Source organism: Hemitrygon akajei, chromosome 11, assembly GCF_048418815.1.
Source record: "Hemitrygon akajei chromosome 11, sHemAka1.3, whole genome shotgun sequence".
NCBI lineage: Eukaryota > Metazoa > Chordata > Chondrichthyes > Myliobatiformes > Dasyatidae > Hemitrygon > Hemitrygon akajei.
The window spans coordinates 26,542,047-26,566,390 of NC_133134.1; the positions used below are offsets into that span (position 1 = coordinate 26,542,047).

Genomic DNA, 24,344 nt, shown 5'->3' on the forward strand with positions numbered 1-24,344 from the left:
AAAAACAAAGATTGCTCAGAAAATTCCCGCGGGGTGGGGTGTTGTTATGTTCAAAAACGCTGCTGGGTGGACGAAGCAGGTTGCTTGAAGTGGGTTAAAGAGGTGTGACGTCGATGTCCCTAAGGTGTCAGGAAAGAAAAGTCGCCACTAGTCTGGGACATGTTCAAAGCACACTTGTCAGGTGAGACAAAAGCAGCACTGAAAGCAGAAAATACGGACATTGCAGTCATCCCCGGTGGTTTGATGTCCGTGCTTCAGCCACAAGATGCGAGTTTAAATAAACCAAAGAATTCATGCATCGACAGTGGAACCAATTTGACTCAAAAACAGCCAATAAATACAACCTGTCTTCTGTGTATTCTTTTTTCCAAAGTTGATAACCTCTGTATAAGCCAACCCCCTAATTTTCAGACCAAAATTTAGGGCCAAATTCTCGGCTTATACTCCAGAATTTACGGTAGTATCAGTAACATTTGTTTGTGTTTTAAAAAGCAGTGATTTTTGTCACAGATAGCTGGTGGGAAATAAGCAATAAGACAATTCAGAAAACACAAAATAAAAAAGACAATTTTTAAGACAATTTTAAGACAATTAAACACAAAGACAATTCAGAACTGTTTTGCACACTACAGTTTCAAACATTCCGGCTTGGAGAAGCCTGAAACAGCCAGGTGTGAAAATGAAACAATTTCACCACTTCAACAACTTAGGAATTACGATAAAATTTGGAAGTAGCTTGAATGAAATTGAAAATTTGGAAGATGCTATCATCTGAACAGAAGTATTGCATGAAAACAGTCCATTATCTGCACTAGGTATTTCCACTAGTTTTGTTCATTTCAATCAAAAGAACAGCAGGTGAATCCCTCTGTCCATAAATATTAGGAACATACACAGTTTTATAGTACTGTAGAGGTATTGGTAGTGTTCTAATTTGTTCTGTATTTCATTTAAATAAATAAATTGTTACTCAGTTAAACAGTAGTGTCTTTTTTATACCTTTTAAATACTTCCATGAAACTTCAGTTAATTGGGACAGCCCTGATCCCAATCTGTCCAAATCAACCACAATCCATTATACATTTTTAAAATTACTATAAGTTGCAATAAGAAATTTATAAATAAATAAATAGACCAAAGCCACAGCAAAATAGTGAGTAGTGTTCATAAGTTCATGGACTGTTCAGGAATCTAATGACAGAGGAAAAGAAGAGGGCATATCTCAGATGGTGAGGGTCCTTCAAGAAAGATGCTCTCTTCTTGAGCCACCATCTTTTGAAGATGTCATCAATGGTGGGGAGGGACATGCCTGTAATGGAGCTGGCTGACTCTATAACACTCTGAAACCTTTTTTGAATCTGTGCATTGGTGCCCCAATATCAGACGGTAATGCAACCAGTCAAAATGCTCTCCACCATACGTCCATAGAAAATTGCTAGGCTTTGATGACAAACCAACTGATGGCAATGGTTCAATTACTAACAGTACATTAAGACTACTTAACATAATTTGTTGGCTGTGAATCACAGACTTCTTGAGAACATCTAAATCACTTAACAATTGCATCTCTTTTTGCTTTGCTTCTAAATCACAATTTCATTCTACTGAATGAAAATTTGGTCAAGTGATATTCTAAACGCTAAGACAACAACTATGTGCACATACACATATACATGATGGTTAAGATGTTTCCTTCTCTCAAGTAATAATTATCAACTAAACAGGATTCAATAATAAACATGATTCATGTCATAATTTATCTATTTTAATAATCATACTACTTACCTTGGTTTACAGTTTTAGACAGAACTGGCAGTCGCTCAGATTCCGGCTCAGGTCTCATGAAGCTTGGCACTGTTGAGATTTCTTTCAGAAGCGTACTAACCCCCTGGGTAGATTCCTTTAATAGGCATGTGACATTTTGTGTTGACTCCTTTAGCAAATTTGCAACTGCAGAGACAGGCTTGTTAGGTCCATTTAAATCCTGGTTGTCAATGTTGATTGCAAAGAGGATTGAGTTTAACCCTTTAAATAAAATAATAGGTTTACAAAAACAATTTACTTTTGAGTTTAAGGCTACATCCACACTAGACTGGATAATTTTGAAAATGCCGGTTTCGCGTCAAAATAATAGGCGTCCACACTATGCGTTTTTGAAAATATCTCTATCCACACTGAAACAGAGATTTCGGCGAATCTCTTCCTCCTGCGCATGCGCAGGACGCATCTACCGAAAACAAGCGACATGTTTGGTGTCGAATCTCGCCGTAAAAGTGCGCATTTGTGCTGTTACAGACTAGAAAAACTTAAAACGATGGACAGCTGTTGGCTCTCGCGCAGGAGAACTTAAAACTAAAAAAAACAAATACTGGAGCGTACGGCAGCAACCAACAGGGAGTTCACGGACAGATTGACCAGGCTGATGACGAACATTGAAAAACTGACTAACTCTGTTGCATTAATAAAGCACCTTGTTATATGTATAAAACATGGCTGCATCAGTGTTATCTTGTATTTCCATACAATGTTACATTAGGCTGTTACACATCTATTGTCAGAGAAGTACTTGCATAAATAGGTAAACCACCTTCATACGAACAAGGACAGAAAACAGGGCAAAGTGAGTACAGTATACTTATTTATTCAGTAAGTTATGGGTCAGAGTATTTGGTGAGTACATTTCTAACTCTTCTGGCTTCAGTCTCGTTGCCATCTGTTCTGAAATTGTTAGGTTGCATTCAAGAAAACAATGAAATAGCACGCTGCCATCTGACAGCGTTTTCAAAAGTCTCCGGTTACCCCGTCCACACTGATCTGCCCGAGCAGCGTTTTCAAAAATACCCACCCTGGAAAGTGTTTCTGAAAAGCTCTGGTTTCAGGGGACGAAAACGCCGTTTTAGTGTGGATGGAGGGTAAAAACGAAGAGAAAAAGCTTCGGTTACGGATTTATCCGGCATAGTGTGGATGTAGCCCAAGTCATACCCTTTGAAGAAAATAGCACTTTCACAGATCGTTAACTGATGGTAAACAACTTCCAGGTAAAGGCAATTATGTTTGATACATGAGAGCTTTAGTTCTTTTCATTCATTGAAGGAAATTGTTTCTCTGCTTAAAATACTAAACATGATGTACAGAACCTCTACCTTTTTACAACAAATTAGCTCTAACATTGGCACTGGTGGAAAACAGATTCAATCTAGAAAAACAGTAAACACAGGTAATCTTCTCTTGGAAAGGAAGTCTTTAAAACATTATTAACATTTTTTTCTTGAAATGCAAGTACCAGCAACAGGCCAATCTAATAGCATAAAACTATACCCATCTATATTCCCCTAAGTAAGTATCTTTTCAGTCTGAAAGAGGGGGCACATTGAAATTTTTGCAAAGCAACATTAGCAACCTTTTGAACATAATTCAAGTAGAAAAATAAGAACCTTCCTCTGCACTTGTTCTGACCATGAAGAGTAGGTGGCATATTCTAGATATGAGATTTCCATGAAAGATAACCTCTTGATGATACATCATTAATTGGAAGGTATTTTATTTCATGTAGTCTGCATTTCAAATGACATTTTATCACGAATTCCGTGACAAATTGAAAAGGACCAGCAGAAATGGAACACACCTGGAGTTTGGTTTACTATAAATTAAGACTATATTTATTACTACTACTAATTAATATCATTAAAACCGGATAATACGATACAGGTTATAAAGTGTGTAAGTGTGTGTGTGTCTGTGTCTGTGTGTGTGTCTGTGTGTGTGTGTGTGTGTGTCTCTCTCTCTCTCTCTCTCTCTCCATAAATCTATGTGTGGATACAAAAATAATAGTCTCGGAGGTAGATATCAGTCTTACGGTGTCAGGTAAGTTTAAGCAGTTCAGTTCACTTTGTGTTGCGTCGAGTCGAATTGATGGAGAGAGTGAGTTAATTGAATTGTTGTTTAAGTTGCCAGCTTTAGTTGTTCTTGCTTCCAAAGTCTTTAGAGTCACTTCGTGTGAACCCCACACAGACGGACAGAGCCCCTTCTAGGGAACGGTCTACTAACCCACGGCAAGGGTTCACCACCAGCAGACCCCCACAGGCAAGCTCTTACCCACACTGGTAATCACGGGTCGAAATTAATCAGTCCCTGGCCTCCATCCTCGTGGTGGTCTTAAACTTCACCAGTGGTTTCTCGGGTAGCTTCCGCAATTCTCCCGTGCCGTGTCTCCTCTGCCGTTATCAGACCAACGCCTCAACTTTTTATATTCCATCTGGAATTCCAACTATCCGTTAGCTCAACCGCTCTGAGCTGTTACCATGGTGACTTACCAGCTCATGTCTCAGCTGGCGCCGTACTCTCTCTCTCTCAAGGTTACAATTAAAAGTGTTATCAAAACCAAGTCAGAGTCCTCTCTCTCTTTTAATTGCCTCCTTGTTCATTAGACTGCTGAATTTTCTAGCAGTTTCTCACCTGCGTGACAATGGTCCCAAAACTGGTAGAGCTATTGCCTGAATTCCAGCAAACCCAAGTTCAACCTTGACTTTTGCTTCTGTCTGTGTGGAATTTACACATTTTCCTTGTGACCACAAGGATTTCCTCTTGGTACTGTGTCTTGCTTATATGCTCCTAATTATGAAAGTGTAAGTAGGTTAATTGGCCATTGTGAATCAGCACTAGTATGTCTGAGTGATAGAATCTGGGAGAAGAGGGAGGAAAAAAAGGATTAGGGTCAAATTAGTATAAAAGTGGATAGCTGATAGTTGGTAGCCACTAAAGGGTCTTTTTCCTTGATGCATCTCTCTATACACATGAGAATAACATCCAGAAACTAAACTAGAAAATAAAAAGCAGATAATTATATAAATCATGAAAATCAAAATAAGCATGAAAATTAACTGAATTATTCAGAAAATAAACAGTGGATATTTTTCATTTATCAGACACTACTCCTTGAATTAGTAGAAAATTAAAACCATGAGCGAACAAAACAAAAAAATAAGAAAATCGAATCTGGTATAGATTGCTCAGCCCCTCAAGTTTGCCATATCATTTAATATGATTGTGGCTGACCTACTCTAGGCCTCATCTCCTCTTCTGTGCCAGTTCCTCAATTCACTGACTTTTCAAAAATATTATCAACTAGTTTACATTGCAAATTGCAAAAAGATCATAAATTATTTTACATTGTATTGCGTAGCACAATCATTCAATCAAAACAGGAAATTCTAGTTCACAAAGGCTACTTTAAATTTGTACTAAAATTTGTCAAAATGAGAGTCTGTTCATTCTTTGTGGTTGGTAAAGTCACAACAGTAAAAAAAAGCACTCAACCCCGAGACAACAGAAGCATGTTTGATCAGCACCCTCCTCATGATTTTTGCCACTTGCTCATGTCAAAGTCCCGAACATAATGAATTATATATGCGACTTGTCAGAATTCTATGTAAATAGTGTGTGCTTTTAAGCTTCCAGTGACACATCCACTCTCACCAGCTTAAGTCAGTATAGAATCGGAGCTTCCTATTTTATTCAATGCCAATACATCCCAGTGGCTTTCAAAACAATATAGTCACGGGCGTTCAGCTGATTCCCCTGCTGAACTTCAAAGAAACATCTTAAAGTAGCAGAACTTCAAGTAATAATAACCAAGGTTATTAGCTTTTAGATGACAGGCCATCACATAACCGTTCTGTGCTATTAAAAAAAATCTATCAATACGCTTTCCATCATTTTAACAGCTTTCTCCACTACTAAATGCAATAAATGGCTTCACTTTCAACATCAAACATTGAAGGGTACTTCTCAGAATTTTGTTCGGTGCCTGGTATTAAAGGCAACAAATCAGCTTGAGTTTACGGAACACAGCAGGCCAGGCAGCATCTATAGGGAGAAGCGCTGTCGACGTTTCGGGCCGAGACCCTTCATCAGGACTAACCGAAAGGAAAGATAGTAAGAGATTTGAAAGTAGTGGGGGGAGGGGGAAATGCGAAATGATAGGAGAAGACCGGAGGGGGTGGGATGAAGCTAAGGAAGGAAAGGTGATTGGCAAAAGTGATACAGAGCTGGAGAAGGGAAAGGATCATGGGACAGGAGGCCTCAGGAGAAAGAAGGGGGGGCGGGGAGCACCAGAGGGAGATGGAGAACAGGCAAACAACTAAATATGTCAGGGATGGGGTAAGAAGGAGGGGCATTAACGGAAGTTAGAGAAGTCAATGTTCATGCCATCAGGTTGGAGGCTACCCAGCCGGTATATAAGGTGTTGTTCCTCCAACCTGAGTTTGGATTCATCTTGACAGTAGAGGAGGCCATGGATAGACATATCAGAATGGGAATGGGACGTGGAATTAAAATGTGTAGCCACTGGGAGATCCTGCTTTTTCTGACGGACCGAGCGTAGGTGTTCAGCAAAATGATCTCCCAGTCTGCATCGGGTCCCACCAATATATAAAAGGCCACACCGGGAGCACCGGATGCAGTATACCACACCAGCCGACTCACAGGTGAAGTGTCGCCTCACCTGGAAGGACTGTCTGGGGCCCTGAATGGTGGTGAGGGAGGAAGTGTAAGGGCAGGTGTAGCACTTGTTCTGTTTACAAGGATAAGTGCCAGGAGGGAGATCGGTGGGAAGGGATGGGGGGGATGAGTGGACAAGGGAGTCGCGTAGGGAGTGATCCCTGCGAAAAGCAGAAAGGGGGGGGGGGGGGGAGGGAAAAATGTGTTTGGTAGTGGGATCCCGTTGGAGGTGGCAGAAGTTACAGAGAATTATATGTTGGACCTGGAGGCTGGTGGGGTGGTAGGTAAGGACAAGGGGAACCCTATCCCGAGTGGGGTGGCGGGTGGATGGGGTGAGGGCAGAAGTGCGGGAAATGGGAGAGATGCGTTTGAGAGCAGAGTTGAGGGTGGACGAAGGAAAGCCCCTTTGTTTAAAAAAGGAAGACATCTCCTTCGTCCTGGAATGAAAAGCCTCATCCTGAGCGCAGATGCAGCGGAGACGGAGGAATTGTGAGAAGGGGATAGCCTTTTTGCAAGAGACAGGGTGGGAAAAGGAATAGTCCAGGTAGCTGTGAGAGTCTGTAGGCTTATAGTAGATATCAGTAGATAGACCGTCTCCAGAGATGGAGACAGAAAGATCAAGAAAGGGAAGGGAGATGTCAGGAATGGACCAGATAAATTTGAGGGCAGGGTGAAAGTTGGAGGCAAAGTTAATGAAGTCGACGAGCTCAGCACGCGTGCAAGAGGCAGCGCCAATGCAGTCGTCGATGTAGCGAAGGAAAAGGGGGATGGATACCGGTATAGACTTGGAACATGGACTGTTCCACAAAGCCAACAAAAAGGCAGGCATAACTGGGACCCATACGGGTGCCCATGGCTACACCCTTGGTTTGGAGGAAGTGGGAGGAGCCAAAGGAGAAATTATTGAGAGTAAGAACTACTGTAGATTCCGGACTACAGAGCGCACCTGATTAAAAGCCGCTGGCTCTAATTTTAGAAATAAAATCAATTTTTTAATTGTAAAGGCCGCACCGGATTTTAGGCCGCACCGGATTTTCGGCCGCAGGTGTCCCACGTTGTAATATGAGATATTTACACAGAAAGATATTACACGTGAGGATTTTTTCACTTTTAATTAAATCCATATGGTAACAAAAACAAATACATATTGCAAATGCTTTTTTTCAAACCGTGCCCGTAACGCGGCTACTTTTAAATATACGTTGCGTATACTTCTTTACTGAACAACATTCCAATATCTCCTAACGACTGGTAAAAAATATATATACTGCAGCCTACCAGGAAAAGTTATTGATCGCCTTTAACTTAAAAGCAGCGTTTTCGCTCCGCCGTCCCGTTTATCGCAAACGGCATTTTTCCCACAAGACACCGCGAAACCGGGTGTGATGTCATAGCATCCCGTGATATAGTACAGAAAACAAATATAGTTAAAACTCTTCTAACTTTAACTAGAAAATGAATTACTAAGCGAAAATATTATAAACTAAATAACTGCCATAAGGCAGCACAATGCTTCGAGTGTTTTCCATGTTGATGAGGGTGAGTACAAATGACTGATTTACAATAATTTAATTGTGAAAGTGCGCTTGATTTATCGTACAATTTCATTGGACCTCTGTGAACTACTCATCAATTTTATTGGTCTACTGTTATGAGGCAAAATGTTTACGAGGCGGCATGAAAAAAATCATGTATTAGCCGCTCCGTATTAAAGGCCGCAAAGTTCAAAGCTGTTCAAAATGTGGGAAAAAAGTAGCGGCTTAAAATCCGGAATCTACAGTAATTCCGCTGGACAGAGGAGAGTGGTGGTAGAGGGGAATTGGTTAGGTCTGGAATCAAAAAAAAAGCGAAGAGCTTCGAGACCATCTCGGTGGGGGATGGAGGTATATAGGGACTGGACGTCCATGGTGAAAATAAGGCAGTGGGGGCCAGGGAACTTAAAATCATTGAAAAAATTCAAAGCATGAGAAGTGTCACGAACATAGGTGGGAAGAGATTGAACAAGGGGGGGGATAAGACAGTGTCAAGGTATGCAGAAATGAGTTCAGTGGGGCAGGAGCAAGCTGAGACTATAGGTCTACCTGGACAGGCAGGTTTGTGAATCTTGGATAGGAGGTAGAAACGGGAAGTGCAGGGTGTGGGAACTATGAGGTTGGTGGCAGTGGATGGGAGATCCCCAGAGCTGATAAGGTTGGTGATGGTATAGGAGACAATGGCCTAGTGCTCCTTAGTGGGGTCATGATCAAGGGGTAAATAAGAGGAGGTATCAGAGAGTTGTCGCTGTGTCTCGGCCAGGTAGAGGTCAGTACGCCAGACAACAACAGCTCCCCCCTTATCAGCAGGTTTTATAGTGAGGTTGGGATTGGTGCGGAGGGAGCGGAGAGCAGAGCGTTCGGAAGGAGTGAGGTTGGAATTGGAACAGGGTGTGGTGAAGTCAAGACAGTTGATGTCCCGTCAGCAATTAGCAATAAAGAGATCCAGAGCGGGGTGTCCATGAAGAGGAGGAGGGTTGAAGACGGGAGAAGGGGTCATCGGTACGGGTAGGAGAGTCCTTGTCAAAGAAGTAAGCTCAGAGACGGAGCAGGCGGAAGAAGAGTTCAGCATCATGGCGTACGCAGAACTCACTGAGGTGTGGGCGAAGGGGGACAAAGGTGAGGCCCTTACTGAGGACAGAGCGCTCTGCCTCAGAGAGTTGAAGGTCGGAGGGAATGGTAAAGACCCGGCACGGATGAGAGATCGGATCAGAGGGGGGAGGGAGGCTGGTAGTGTCAGTGGAGAGGGAAGGGTTGGGATGAGAGGAAGATGGAGCCTCTGAGGGCCCAGGAGCTGACGATGGGATCTGAGGGAGAGGGGACTGCAGAGTGGTGGTGTGGGAAGGGGAGACGGGAATCACAATCGCAGCATGTGAAGACCCGGCCTGGAGTTCAAGGCTGGAGTCGCAGTCGGTGGTTGCGCAATCACTTTGAAGCTGTCCATGGTCATTGGAACCTGCGTTGATGGTGCTGGAGTCCAGATTTTCAAAATGCCCTGGGTCGCTAGGAAGCCGAGATCGACGGCCGGGGCCAATCCATGGCCGTTGGAACACGCGGTGATGGCGCTGGAGTCCGGGTTTTGAATATGCCCTGGGTCGCTGGGGCAGCCGAGATTGACTACCGGGGCCGGGGACACAATACGAAGACCATGCTCTGGGGTCTGCAGATGGAAGATCTTGCGATCCTTGCAGGACGTGATAAAGTCAAAGAAACGACGATTGCACGCATGGATCCGACGGAGGATGAAATAACAGACAGGTCCATTGCAAACGGAGAAAAAGGTGTCCCGGAGGCGTGGAAGGGATTGTGATAAGGACGCCAGGTACCTTCTCATGGCAGAGAGTGTCACCCTGGGAGACTGTTTCGCTGAACACCTACACTCGGTCCGCCAGAAAAAGCAGGATCTCCCAGTGGCCACACATTTTAATTCTACGTCCCATTCCCATTCTGATATGTCTATCCATGGCCTCTTCTATTGTCAAAATGAATCCAAACTCAGGTTGGAGGAACAACACCTTATATACCGGCCGGGTAGCCTCCAACCTGATGGCATGAACATTGACTTCTCTAACTTCCATTAATGCCCCTCCTCCCCTTCTTACCCCATCCCTGACATATTTAGTTGTTTGCCTGTTCTCCATCTCCCTCTGGTGCTTCCCCCCCCCCTTTCTTTCTCCTGAGGCCTCCCGTCCCATGATCCTTTCCCTTCTCCAGCTCTGTATCACTTTTGCCAATCACCTTTCCAGCTCTTAGCTTCATCCCACCCCCTCCGGCCTTCTCCTATCATTTCGCATTTCCCCCTCCCCCCCATTACTTTCAAATCTCTTACTATCTTTCCTTTCGGTTAGTCCTGACTAAGGGTCTCGACCCGAAACGTCGACAGCGCTTCTCCCTATAGATGCTGCCTGGCCTGCTGTGTTCCACCAGCATTTTGTGTGTGTTGTTGTTTGAATTTCCAGGATCTGCAGATTTCCTCGAGCTTGAGTTTATGTTATCTTTTGACAATATCACACAGTAAGTGTGAAAAACACTCGTGGAATGAGGAAGTTTTAGTGATTCCTTAAAGCTACCAGAATCAAAAAGAAATTAAATGAATATAAAATTAACTTCCAAATGTGTATAATCTCTTCAGTTGATGCAGGATTAGTTTTGGTTTCCAAACATCATGACAAAGTTTGTAAATTAGGGCTCTATCAAACTATTCCACAAACAGACTGACATGGAATAAAATGGAAACTAACAGTAACATTGTTGAGCACTGGAACATTTTTTTAATCATTTCAGTGCACCTTTTTCTTAAACAAATCATATTTAAATTAGTGATCTTTAGTACAGCTGAAATATCTGGTGCAATAGCACAGGTGAAGCATTTCATCCAAGCCCAGTCATACTCATGACAATTACAGGATATTACATGATGCCAATTTAATGGAAAAACTATGCCAAAGAGTAAAATATTATTTTTTGTAAAACCTAGGCAACTTCATGTGCCCCATCATTTAACTAGTCCCACAACCAATGGACACACTTTCAAGGGCTCTTCGTCTCATGTTCTCGATATTTATTGGTTATTTTTTTATTTATTACTATTTCTTCCTTTTTTGTACTTGCATAGTTTGTTGTCTTTTGCACACTGTCTGTCCACCTGTTGGATCCATCTATTATATTGGATTTATTGAGTATGTCCCCAAGAAAGTGAATGTCAGGGCTGTATATGGTGACAAATATGCACTTCAATAATAAATTTACTTTGAACTTTTGATAAATTCTCAACAAATCCTCAGATAAAAAACTCATTTTCAGTGCTCACCTCCCTTCATAAAAATTTTAGCTCCACCAATGAAAGATTATTAAAGCTAACTTTAATAGTTTAATAGTTACCCAACTTACATGCAGAATAAAGCAGAAATTAGGCTAAGGCACTTTTGCCCTAATTTAATAAAATTAAGTGCAAAATTTTAGAATTAGACCTATAATATATATAGGACTTTTCGGGAGAGCAGTGCTATGTGTTTTACTGAAACGTGGCTGCACGAGGACATACCCAACCAAACATTTCCATAGAGGGCTTCCAGACCGTTCAGGCCGATCGGAATTGCACTGAGAGCGGTAAGCGTAAAGGAGTGGGGCTTGCTGTTCTGGTTAACAACAGATGGTGCAATCCTGGTCATATTACGATCAAGGAACGTGTTTGTAGCCTGGATATTGAACTTTTTGCTGTTGGACTCCGGCCATATTATTTGCCAAGGGAAATCTCACATGCAATCGTGGTTGTTGTGTACGTCCCTCCCTCTGCCAACCCGACGTCGACATGTAACATCATTCACACCGTCATAGCCAGACTACAAACCCAGTACCTAAGTGCCCTCATTACCATCTCCGGTGACTTCAACCATGTTACCATGGCTAGAACAATGCCCAACTTCACACAGTATGTGAGCTGTACAACCAGAGGGGAGACGACCCTGGACTTGATGTATGCTAACGTTAAGGATGCATACAGCTCCTCTCCCCTCCCCCCACTGGGAAGGTCAGATCACAACCTGGTGCATCTCAAACCCTGCTACGTGCCTCTGGTGAAGAGTAAACCTGCAACCTCGAGGACAGTGAGGAAATGGTCAGGGGAGGTTTATGAGGCACTCCAGGGTTGTTTTGAGGTAACAGACTGACAGGCCCTCTGTGAGCCACATGGACAGGACATTGATGGGCTCACAGAGTGCATCACTGGTTACAGCAACATCTGTGTGGACTGCAATGTTCCTGCAAGAACTGTCCTTCATTATTCAAATAACAAGCCATGGGTAACAAAGGTCATTAAGGACATCCTGAATGCTAAAAAGAGGGCATTTAGAGATGGAAATATGGAGGAGCTGAGGACAATACAGAGGGACCTGAAAGCCAAGATCAGGGAGGCTAAAGACAGGTATAGGAGGAAGCTTGAGTGGAAACTCCAGCAGAATAACATGAGAGGGGTCTGGAGTGGGATGAGGACCATCACTGGGTTCTGGCAAAATAGCAACAGAGGAGCTGAAGGCAGTGTGGACAGGGCCAACAAACTTAACCTGTTCTTCAACAGATTTGACACTGTGGCCCCTGCCCATCCCCCACAATTCATCTGTTGTCAGCCCCCAACCAACACATACTCCACTCTCCCCTCCTACCCCTCCTCACAGCCCCCCACCCTGCTCTCATGACTACACCCCTCCCCCACCTGAAACCACCACGGTGGGCTTCACAGCTGAACAGGTGAGAAGACAGCTGAAACGTCTCCACCCAAGCAAGGCTGCAGGCCCGGATGGTGTCAGCCCCAGGGTGCTCAAAGCCTGTGCCCCCCAGCTATGTGGAGTACTACACCATGTCTTCAACCTGAGGCTGAGTCTCCAGAGGGTTCCTGTACTGTGGAAGACGTCCTGCCTCGTCCCTGTACGGAAGACGCCGCACCCCAGTGGCCCCAATGAACACAGACCGGTAGCACTGACCTCGCACATCACAAAGATCCTGGAGAGACTTGTTCTAGAGCAGCTCCGGCTTATGGTTAGGCCACACTTAGACCCCCTCCAGTTCACCTGCCAGCCTTGACTGGGAGTTGAGGTTGCCATCGTCTACCTGCTGAATCGTGTCTACGCCCACCTGGACAAGCCGGCGAGCACTGTGAGGGTCATGTTTTTTGACTTCTCTAGTGCGTTCAACACCATCTGCCCTGCTCTGCTGGGTGAGAAGCTGACAGTGATGCAGGTGGATGCTTCCCTGGTGTCATGGATTATTGATTACCTGACTGGCAGACCACAGTACGTGCGCTTGCAACACTGTGTGTCAGACAGAGTGGTCAGCAGCACTGGGGCTCCACAGGGGACTGTCCTGTCTCCCTTTCTCTTCACCATCTACACCTCGGACTTCAACTACTGCACAGAGTCTTGCCATCTTCAGAAGTTTTCTGATGACTGCCATAGTTGGATGCATCAGCAAGGGAGATGAGGCTGAGTACAGAGCTACGGTGGGAAACTTTGTCACATGGTGCGAGCAGAATCATCTGCAGCTTAATGTGAAAAAGACTAAGGAGCTGGTGGTGGACCTGAGGAGGGCTAAGGCACCGGTGACCCCTGTTTCCATCCAAGGGGTCAGTGTGGACATGGTGGAGGATTACAAATACCTGGGGATACGAATTGACAATAAACTGGACTGGTCAAAGAACACTTAGGCTGTCTACAAGAAGGGTCAGAGCCGTCTCTACTTCCTGAGGAGACTGAGGTCCTTTAATATCTGCCAGACGATGCTGAAGACGTTCTATGAGTCTGTGGTGGCCAGTGCTATCATGTTTGCTGTTGTGTGCTGGGGCAGCAGGATGAGGGTAGCAGACACCAACGGAATCAACAAACTCATTCGTAAGGCCAGTGATGTTGTGGGGGTGGAACTGGACTCTCTGACGCTGGTGTCTGAAAAGAGGATGCTGTCCAAGCTGCATGCTATCTTGGACAATGTCTCCCATCCACTCCATAATGTACTGGTTAGGCACAGGAGTACATTCAGCCAGAGACTCATTCTACCGAGATGCAACACTGAGCGTCATAGAAAGTCATTCCTGCCTGTGGCCATTAAACTTTACAACTCCTCCCTCAGAGTGTCAGACACCCTGAGCCAATAGGCTGGTCCTGGACTTATTTCCACTTGGAATAATTTACATATTATTATTTAATTATTTATGGTTTTATATTGCTATATTTCTACACTATTCTTGGTTGGTGCGATTGTAACTAAACCCAATTTCCCTCGGGATCAATAAACTATGTCTGTCTGTAACAAATACTGTAGAGAGAGTTACAACACGCTCACATCTCACGGAATTCTGTGAAAACATTTACTTCTACATCACACGTGCAATGGTCTTGGTTTTAACTAAAAATTAGGTCAAATTGCAAAACGAGAGAATAAACCCTTTAAAATAAATCCTTTAATATCATATATTGAAACAGAGTTCAGTTTACTCAAGTACCTCTGGCATTGTTCCATGGCCTAAGACGGGAAGTTTTATATCAACTAACAATTTTTTCTGAAACCACACTAATTTTTTCCACTTTGAAACATATAAACACTATGCTCTGCAAACGGACCTCTTGGAAACTGGAGCACAGTTCTATCTAACTAACTCCGACACCTAATCCTGGATACTTTTAAATAGGATTGATGGGTCATGATTATAGACTGAGAGGTAAACTGATTAGTTTTCAAATATTTATAATAGATATGATGGGAAGTGAATAAAAGCTGCATGAAGTAAATGCCCCTGTGAATAATCATTGCAATAAACCTTTATCAGTTTTTAAAAGTTTGTGTAAAAAATCTACAAAGGGGCCTGTTAGTATTTGCAGAGAAAGACTTTTAGGGAACCAATACAAAATCAGAATATAATTGTTATTTTCCTGCATATCATGACACTAACATTTTAAGCATAACTGTGAAAAGTGAAATCTGCTATTGAAATAGTAATTCTGCAACCTCACCTGCTGCCATGGTTGGAAGCATGCTTGCACGCTCTTCATCCCTCATAAATGACCAATCTTCATAGAAGACACTAAAAAGCAAATCACACAGTTGAAAACAGGAGTAATTTATGTTCATCAGACATGGTCAGTAAGAGTAAATTTTAACAATAACAAACCAATCACTTTTCAAGACTATTTGAAGTATTGACTCTCGTGATTACTTAGTATTTCAAAAACAAGTGAAAAATCTCCTTTAATTAATACAATATTTATGACTTTACATCAACTACAAAATGGCAACTATTTTTTGAAACAGATAAAATTCTTCGTGCAGCTAAAATTATCGTGATTTATCGCCTTATTCCATCCAATTGATATTTTAGATGTGCAAGATAGTGAATATCCTGGAAATAGATAATTAGAGGTTATCAGAATGAAAATCACTGAAATATGTTGTAAAATTTGATGTTTTGTGGCAGCAGTACAGTGCAAGACATGAAAAATAATTTTAAGTTACAAAAATAAACAAACATAGTGCAAAACATGAACATTGAGATAGTGTTCACGGACTGCTCAGAAATCTGACGGCCAAGGTGTCCTTAAAACGTTGAGTGTGGTTCTTCAAGCTCCTGTACCTCTTCTTGATGCTTGAAGCACAAACAGTGCATGACCCAGATGATGAAGATTTTTAAAGATAGATGTCACTTTCTTGAAGCAATGCATCTTGAACATTTCCTTGATGACATGGAGGGCTGCATATGTGGTTTTATTGGCTGAGTCTACAAGCCATACCAGGTTGTGCTACAACCAAACTGTTCTCCACTGTACACCTGCAGAAATTTGCAGGGGTCTTTGTGAAACAGCAAATCTCCACAAACTCCAAATGAAGTAGACCCATTGGTCTGCCTCCTTCATCATTACATCAATGAGTTGGGCCTTTTGTAAGGTATTCAGAAGGTTTTAAAAGATCATCCAGTAAATTTTTTAATCAGGACCTATAGGAAAAGTAGTTAATTGGAAACGTAAGAAATCTCTCATTTGAAGGTATCTGTAAAAATGGGTTTTTGGGAGTGCAAATTTTGTTGACAATTGGTCAAATGAAGCAAGAGATCCTGAGATAAACAGGTCCCAAAAACACTTAATACCTAGTTCATCCCAATCCTTAAAGACTTTGTCAGTCATGGAAGGGATTTAAAAAAATTAAGGAGAATGGGAGATGATAATGAAAAATTCGCTAAACCAAAAAATTTCCTAAATTGAGACCAAATCTTTAAAGTTCAGCAATTTAGCTCCCATTAATTCCTTAATTGTCAGTGACCAGAATTTGCTGCCCACACTTTTCACTCACTATATATAACCCGACCAAAATTGGAAGAGTTCATTAAGCTAACGCTCTGCATCAAGCCCCACCCTAACACTAATAAAGGGCCACCAGGCCTCAAGTATTACCAATGCTTTTATGGTTCTGTGCTGTCCAAGTCTTTCTGACTTGTATTGAGATAACTTTTGTCTTAAATAACTGGAATAAAATAAAATGTAATAGAAAGCAGAAGCACAAGTTTAATTAAAAATATAAATTATAAACTACTAACATTAAAATAAATTGAAATATTTTAACCAAACTCTTACACTTTGCTTAGATTTTCACTTAAATGAATAAGGTTGTTACCTGACACCTCAGTTCCGTGAATGCAATTTGTCTACTCATCCCTGAATGTTACCTATGCCTTGCTTTTCAGAGGCACAGACTGCTTTTTTTTCCCCTAGCGCAACAATAAGAGGAAATGAAAATAGTGCAATCTGCAAACTTTCAAACTGTCGATCCTATGATTGGAAACAGCTGAAGATAACTGGGCTCAGAACACATGAGTAATGCCAGACATGATGAGAATAATGTTGACAAGCCTATCAGTGCTTCACTGCTGAACTCAGTGACAAGACCACTGGAGAGCTGGAGGTCAGCAACACCAGTCCACAAGTAAAACATAAACTGCGGTGCTCGACTAAACCCCAATTAGAATACTATTTAAAACGTTTAAATCAGGATGGGAATAAAACTGAAAAACTACTTAAAGAGTGAGGATTTCTACATTTCAAAAAAGACTATGATTATCAAATTTAAGGAAAAATTATCAACAAAATTTCTCCACCCTTTACCTTAGCTGATTTCCATCACCAAGAAGCATAAGCATGTATCGCTCAAGTGAATGCTCATTCAATGCGGATCGGAGCCAAGCCCTGCCCCGACCAATATCCGTGGTGATATGCTTTAAAGAATAGTATCGTTGTAGCTCATGTTTGTTCAGATGCTCTCTCACATAATACCAGAAAACAGGCTCTGAAAAATAAAAGAATGTAACATTTATAGTAGTAGATTTTGATAAAAAATACATTTTTTCTGTATATCTTAACTGGTATTCACATTTGCTTAAAGAAATGAAAAAACTTAGCTCACAAAATGCATAAAACCAGTAGTGCACATCTCCAATAGTTTTAAAAGGAAAACAATTTTATTCCTTGGAAGCATCAGAATCAGGCTTATTATCACCAGCATGTGCCGTGAAATTTGTTCCTTGTATTGTCTGAATGCAGCTTTGATTTGCAGGTGGATTTGAATTTGAGAGACAAATCTTTAAATTATTTATTCCCACACAAATTTATAAGGTATAACTTAAACAATAATCTATCTTGTTTCAATCAAGCACTCAATCTGAAGAGACATGTACAGATAAGAAAAACTCCATGAATGACAGTAACAGCACAGAAACAGGCTCTGCTGCCCAACTGATCCGTGTCAAGCAAGATGCCCATCTAAACTCATCCCATTTGTTGATATGTGGCCCATTTCCCTCTCAACATTTCCTATCCATGTATGTACCCAAATGTCTTTTAAAAGTTGTTACTGCATCTGTCTCAACCACAATCCCTCATTCCGTACACCCATCACCTTTGCGCGCTCTTCAGTTTTATCTTGAATCTTTCCCACTCACTTTAAACCTATGGCCTCTAGTTTTAGATTCTATTTCACTGGGATAAAGATTGTTCACTTTATCAATGCCCTTCATGACTTTATGCTCCTCAATCACTGACACTCCAAGGAATAGAGTTCCTTGCCCACCTAACCTCTCTCTGTAGCTCAAGCCCTCAAGCACTGACAACAATTTTCAAACCTTCTTTGTGCTCTTTCCAGTTTAATGATGCCTTTCTTATCGCAGGGTAGCCAAAACAGAAAATAATACTCCATATGCACCTCACCTACACCCTGCACAACTGCAACATAATATCCTAACTCCTGTACTCAGTGACTCAGGTCAGCATATCAAAAGCCTACTTCACCATCCTGTCTACCTATGATGTTACTTGAACTCTTAGGTCCCTTAATTCTACAACACTCTCCGGGGCCCTACCATTCACTATCAAAGTTTAACTTCCCACTGATTTGAACACTATTTGTCAATCCTTAGCCCACATCAAGTTAATCAAGATCCTCCTTTAATTTTTGAGAACCTTACTCACTGTCTATGACACCATCTCCTTACTGTCATCTACAAACTTACTAGCCTTGCCTTGTACATGTTATCCAAGAGTTTATAAAAATGATAAACAAAGGTCCCATCACTGATCCCTGTAGAACACCAGAAGAACATAAGAAATAGGAGCAGGAGTAGGCCATTCAGCCCATCGAGCCTGCCCCGCCATTCAATACAATCATGGCTGATCTGTCCCTAAACTCAGCTCCATCTACTTGCCTTTTCCCCATAACCCTTAATTCCCCTATGTAAGAATCTATCTAACTGTATCTTATATATATATATATATATTTAGTGTAGAAGCCTCAACTGCTTCCCTGGGCAGAGAATTCCACAGATTCACCACTCTCTAGGAAAAACAGTTTCTCCTCATTTCTGTCCTAAATCTTCTCCCCTGAATCTTGAGGCAAATATCCCCTAGTTCTAGTCTCACCTAACAATGGAAACAACTTTTCTACTTTTATCTTAATCCCTTTCAAAATTTTGTATGTTTCTATAAGATCCCCTCTCATTCTTCTGAATTCCAGAGAGTAGGGTCCCAGGCGACTCAATCTCTCCTCTAAGGTTAACACCTTCATCTCTGGTATCAACCTGGTGAACCTCCTCTGCACTGCCTCCAAAGCCAGTATATCCTTCCTCAAGTATGGAGACCAGAACTGCACACAGTACTCCAGGTGCAGCCTCACCAGTAACCTGTATAGTTGCAGAATGACCTCCCTGCTCTTGAATTCAATCCCTCTATCAATTTGTTGCTCCAGCAATAAAGGCCAACATTCCATTTGCCTTCTTAATAATCTGTTCTACCTGCAAGCCAACTTTTTGCGATTCATGAACAAGTTTTAAATCCCACCCACCCCCCCCCCCCTTTGTAAATCTACTCATTTTTTCTTCCTCCAGTCCTGCCGAAGGATCTCTGCCTGGAATGTCGACTATGCTTTTTTCCCCAGATGCTGCCTGGTCTGCTGAGTTCCTCCAGTATTTTGTGTGTGTTGCAGAAGAAACAGGAATACAATCCAAATAAAAACTCTTCCAACATCACCTTCTGCTTCTAATCATTACCAATTATGCATCCAATTACCTAGCTCTCCCTGGATCCCATGTAATTTAACTTTGCAGATAATCTTATCATGTGAGACTTTGTCAAAGGGATTGCAAAAGCCAATGTAAAAAACGCCCTCTTAACTGCTCTCATTAATCGCCTGGTTACCTTCTTCAAAAAGAACATTATCCATCAGGAAATTTATGCTAGATTAAATAAACATTAAAGTTTATTCTGTAAATATGAAAAGTTACAGATTCAGCAGTCATCTTTTGGAATTTGTTTACTATTGTCACATGTACCAACATACTGTGAAAAACTTGTTTTGCATACTGTTTACAAACACAGGAGATGCTGCAGATGCTGAAAGTCCAGAGTAACACATACAAAATGATGGAGGAACTTGACAGGTTAGGTAGCATCTATGGGGGGAATAAATGAAGATTCGGGCCAAGACTGGAAAAAGGAAGAAGCCAGAATAAGGTGGGGGGGAGTGGAAGGAGTACAAGGTGGAAGGTAATAGGTGAAGCCAATGGATGGCGAGGGAGGGATGAAGAGAGAAGCTGGGCGGTGATAGCTAGAAAGGTACAGGGCTGAAGAAGGAATTTGATAGGAGAAGAGACTGGACCATGGGAGAAAAGTAAGGAAGAGGGGCATCAGAGAGAGGAGATAGGCAAGAGTCCGTGGAAGTTAGGCTGGCTTTAGAGATGTGCTGAGCTGTATCCATAACTCTCCACAGTTTCATGCAAAAATGGGCAGAGCATTTGCTATACCAATCTGTTATGCATCCAGATAGAATGCCTTCTATTGTGCATCAATAACAATTGGTAAAAATGCACAGGGACAATGCCAAATGTCTTTAGTTTCCTGAGGAAGTAGGTGCATTTGTGTGCTTTTTTAGCTATGGGGTCAATGTAGTTGGATCAAGATAGGCTATTGATCTCTTCCTCACCCACCACCCCATGATCCTCTGTATTAACACATCATTCTCTGCAACTTCAATGGAATCCTGCCACCAAACACATCTTTACTTCCACCACCCACTCTCTACTTTCTGCAGGGATCATTCCTTTTGTGATTCCTTTGTCTCTCTATTCATCTTTCCCCACTAACCTCCCTTCTGGCACAGATCCCTTCAAGCAACAAAAAAGCTACATCTGCCCATTCATCTCCTCCCTTAACATTCAGGGCCCCAAACAGTTCTTCCAGGTTAAGCAACACTTAGCCTGCAAATCTGTTGGGGTCATCTATTGTATCCAGTGTTCCCGATGTGGCCTCCTCTACACTGGTGACATCCAATGTATGTTGGGGGACCGCTTTGTCAAACACCTCCACTGTCTTAAAAGCTTTGCTCCATCTGCCAAAAGCAGAATTTCCTGGTGGCCAACCATTTTAATTCCTATCCCCATTCCCGATCCGACATGTTGGTCTATGCCCTCCTGTTTTGCCACATTGAAGACACTCTCAGGGTGGAGGAGCAACACCTCACACTCCATCTAGGCAGCCTCCAACCTGATGGCATAAACAATGATTTCTCCTTCTGGTAATTTTAACCCCTCTCCTTTCCCTCTTTTCCTATTCCCCACTCTGGCCTCTCCTCACCTACCTAACACCTCCCTCCCCAAGTGTCCCTCCTTCTTCCTTTCCTCCCATGGCCCACTCCACTCTCCTATAAGATTCCTTCTTCACAAACCCTTTACTTTTCCACCCACCTGGCTTCACCTATCAACTTTGAGCTAGTCATCCTATCCCTCCCCACACCCTTTTATTCTATTGCCTCCCACTTCCTTTCCAGTCTTGAGGAAGTGTCTCAGCCCAAAATGTCAACTGTTAATTCATTTCCATAGATGCTGCCTGACCTGCTGAATTCCTCCAGCATTTCATGCGCGTTGCACAGACTATTGGTGATGTTCACTCCAAGGAACTTGAAGCTCTCAACTGTCTCAGCCTCAACACGGTTAATGTATACAGGAGCATGTAAACCGCACTTCTTCTGAAATCAATGACCAGCCCTTTTATTTTGCTGACATAGAGGGAATGGTTGCTGTCTTGACAAAGAAATAGTAGGTAAATAGGGTAAGAACACAGTAATGGGACTCCTACTTCAAATGAGCTGTCAGGATGTAGTGAGCAAAATAACCTCATCCTTTCCTCAGCAATGACAGGTTTTTGTATCGAGGTTCCAGAAAGAAGGAACAACTAATTTGATTTAAAATTCTTTTAGATCTTCTTAAAATTATATTTAAATTTGATGGTCCATGTCAAAATGTGCCTTACTAATGGTGATTAGAAAGACTATGAACACGCAATTTACCACATCTGGGTTCGCAATTAGTTGCATGTGGCTGGTTGTTAACATTGTTGATAACCATGAGATAAGCAAAGGTTTGCTGCGATACTATTGCCCACATCTTCAAATTCATTAGGTGGGAAAAGTCTAAATGAAGTTAAGTGATGCAAAATGAGAAAAAATTGTATTCCCTCAAAGGAATACAATGAAGTGCAAAAATATAATTACTATAAATATAATATTATATCCTATAAAATATAATACACTATAAAATATAATTATTAATAATAATATTATTTGGGGGGGGGGACATGCTCTGTCCTGGAACACAAATAGTTCTGTTTAAAATGCTTGTTTGTTTTTTAAACTGCATGCAGATTAACCATTGTCCTGAGAATATTAGCACATTATGTCAGTCAACCCAGGCATGTACAGTTAAAGCATACCATCAATATCCATTACATTAAGTTCCCATGATTAGTTGAAAGAACATCATTTAATAATAACAACTTTGCTGAACATGTCAGCAACTTACAAAAAAGACACTGTGCCAAGTAGTTTTAAAAAAATAATTAAATAATGCTGAGCATTTCTTTGGCATTCTTTGAAACATAGAAAAACATAGAAACATAGAAAATAGGTGCAGGAGTAGGCCATTCAGCCCTTCGAGCCTGCACCGCCATTCAGTATGATCATGGCTGATCATCCAACTCAGAACCCTGTACCTGCTTTCTCTCCATACCCCAGAATCCCTTTAGCCACAAGGGCCATATCTAACTTCCTCTTAAATATAGCCAATGAACCAGCCTCAACTGTTTCCTGTGGCAGAGAATTCCACAGATTCACCACTCTGTGTGTGAAGAAGTTTTTCCTCATCTCGATCCTAAAAGGCTTCCCCTTTATCCTTAAACTGTGACCCCTCATTCTGGACTTACCCAACATCGGGAACAATCTTCCTGCATCTAGCCTGTCCAATCCCTTTAGAATTTTATACGTTTCAATAAGATCCCCCCTCAATCTTCTAAATTCCAGTGAGTATAAGCCTAGTCGATCCAGTCTTTCTTCATATGAAAGTCCTGCCATCCCAGGAATCAATCTGGTCAACCTTCTCTGTACTCCCTCTATGGCAAGAATGTCTTTCCTCAGATTAGGGGACCAAAACTGCACACAATATTTTAGGTACAGTCTCACCAAGGCCTTGTACAACTGCAGTAGAACCTCCCTGCTCCTGTACTCAAATCCTCTTGCTATGAATGCCAACACACCATTTCCCTTTTTCACCGCCTGCAGTACCTGCATGCCCACTTTCAATGACTGGTGTACAATGACACCCAGGTCTCGTTGCATCTCCCCTTTTCCTAATCGGCCACCGTTCAGATAATAATCTGTTTTCCTGTTCTTGCAACCAAAGTGGATAACCTCACATTTATCCACATTAAATTGCATCTGCCATGAATTTGCCCACTCACCTAACCTATCCAAGTCACCCTGCATCCTCTTAGCATCCTCCTCACAGCTAACACCACCGCCCAGCTTCGTGTCATCCGCAAACTTGGAGATGCTGCATTTAATTCCCTCGTCTAAGTCATTAATATATATTGTAAACAACTGGGGTCCCAGCACTGAGCCTTGCGGTACCCCACTAGTCACTGCCTGCCATTCTGAAAAGGTCCCGTTTACTCCCACTCTTTGCTTCCTGTCTGCCAACCAATTCTCTATCCACATCAATACCATACCCCCAATACCGTGTGCTTTAAGTTTGCACACTAATCTCCTGTGTGGGACCTTGTCAAAAGCCTTTTGAAAATCTAAATATACCACATCCACTGGCTCTCCCCTATCCACTCTACTAGTTACATCTTCAAAAAATTCTGTAAAATTCGTCAGACATGGTTTTCCTTTCACAAGTCCATGCTGACTTTGTCCGATGATTTCACCTCTTTCCAAATGTGCTGTTATCACATCTTTGATAATGGACTCTAGCATTTTCCCCACCACCGATGTCAGACTAACCAGTCTATAATTCCCCGGTTTTTCTCTCCCTCCTTTTTTAAAAAGTGGGGTTACATTAGCCACCCTCCAATCCTCAGGAACTAATCCAGAATCTAAGGAGTTTTGAAAAATTATCACTAATGCATCCATTATTTCTTGTGCTACTTCCTTAAGCACTCTGGGATGCAGACCATCTGGCCCTGGGGATTTATCTGCCTTTAATCCCTTCAATTTACCTAACACCACTTCCCTACTAACATGTATTTCCCTCAGTTCCTCCATCTCACTAGACCCTCGGTCCCTTACTATTTCCGGAAGATTATTTATCTCCTCTTTAGTGAAGGCAGAACCAAAGTAGTTATTCAATTGGTCTGCCATGTCTTTGTTCCCTATGATCAATTCACCTGTTTCTGACTGTAAAGGACCTACATTTGTCTTGACCAATCTTTTTCTTTTCACGTATCTATAAAAGCTTTTACAGTC

General features: G+C 42.0%; 1 protein-coding gene across 3 annotated transcripts in view; it reads right to left on the bottom strand.

Moving 5' to 3' along the window:
* Positions 1-24,344, bottom strand: part of snx29 (sorting nexin 29) — a 542,857-nt gene that overhangs the window by 469,891 nt on the left and 48,622 nt on the right. For all 3 annotated transcript variants that reach the window (XM_073060488.1, XM_073060489.1, XM_073060490.1), the window contains exons 5-7: positions 17,168-17,348; positions 15,029-15,099; positions 1,786-2,025 (exon numbers count right to left, since the gene is read on the bottom strand). In XM_073060488.1, the coding sequence (XP_072916589.1) occupies positions 1,786-2,025; positions 15,029-15,099; positions 17,168-17,348 (492 nt within the window). The remainder of the gene's footprint in view (positions 1-1,785; positions 2,026-15,028; positions 15,100-17,167; positions 17,349-24,344) is intronic.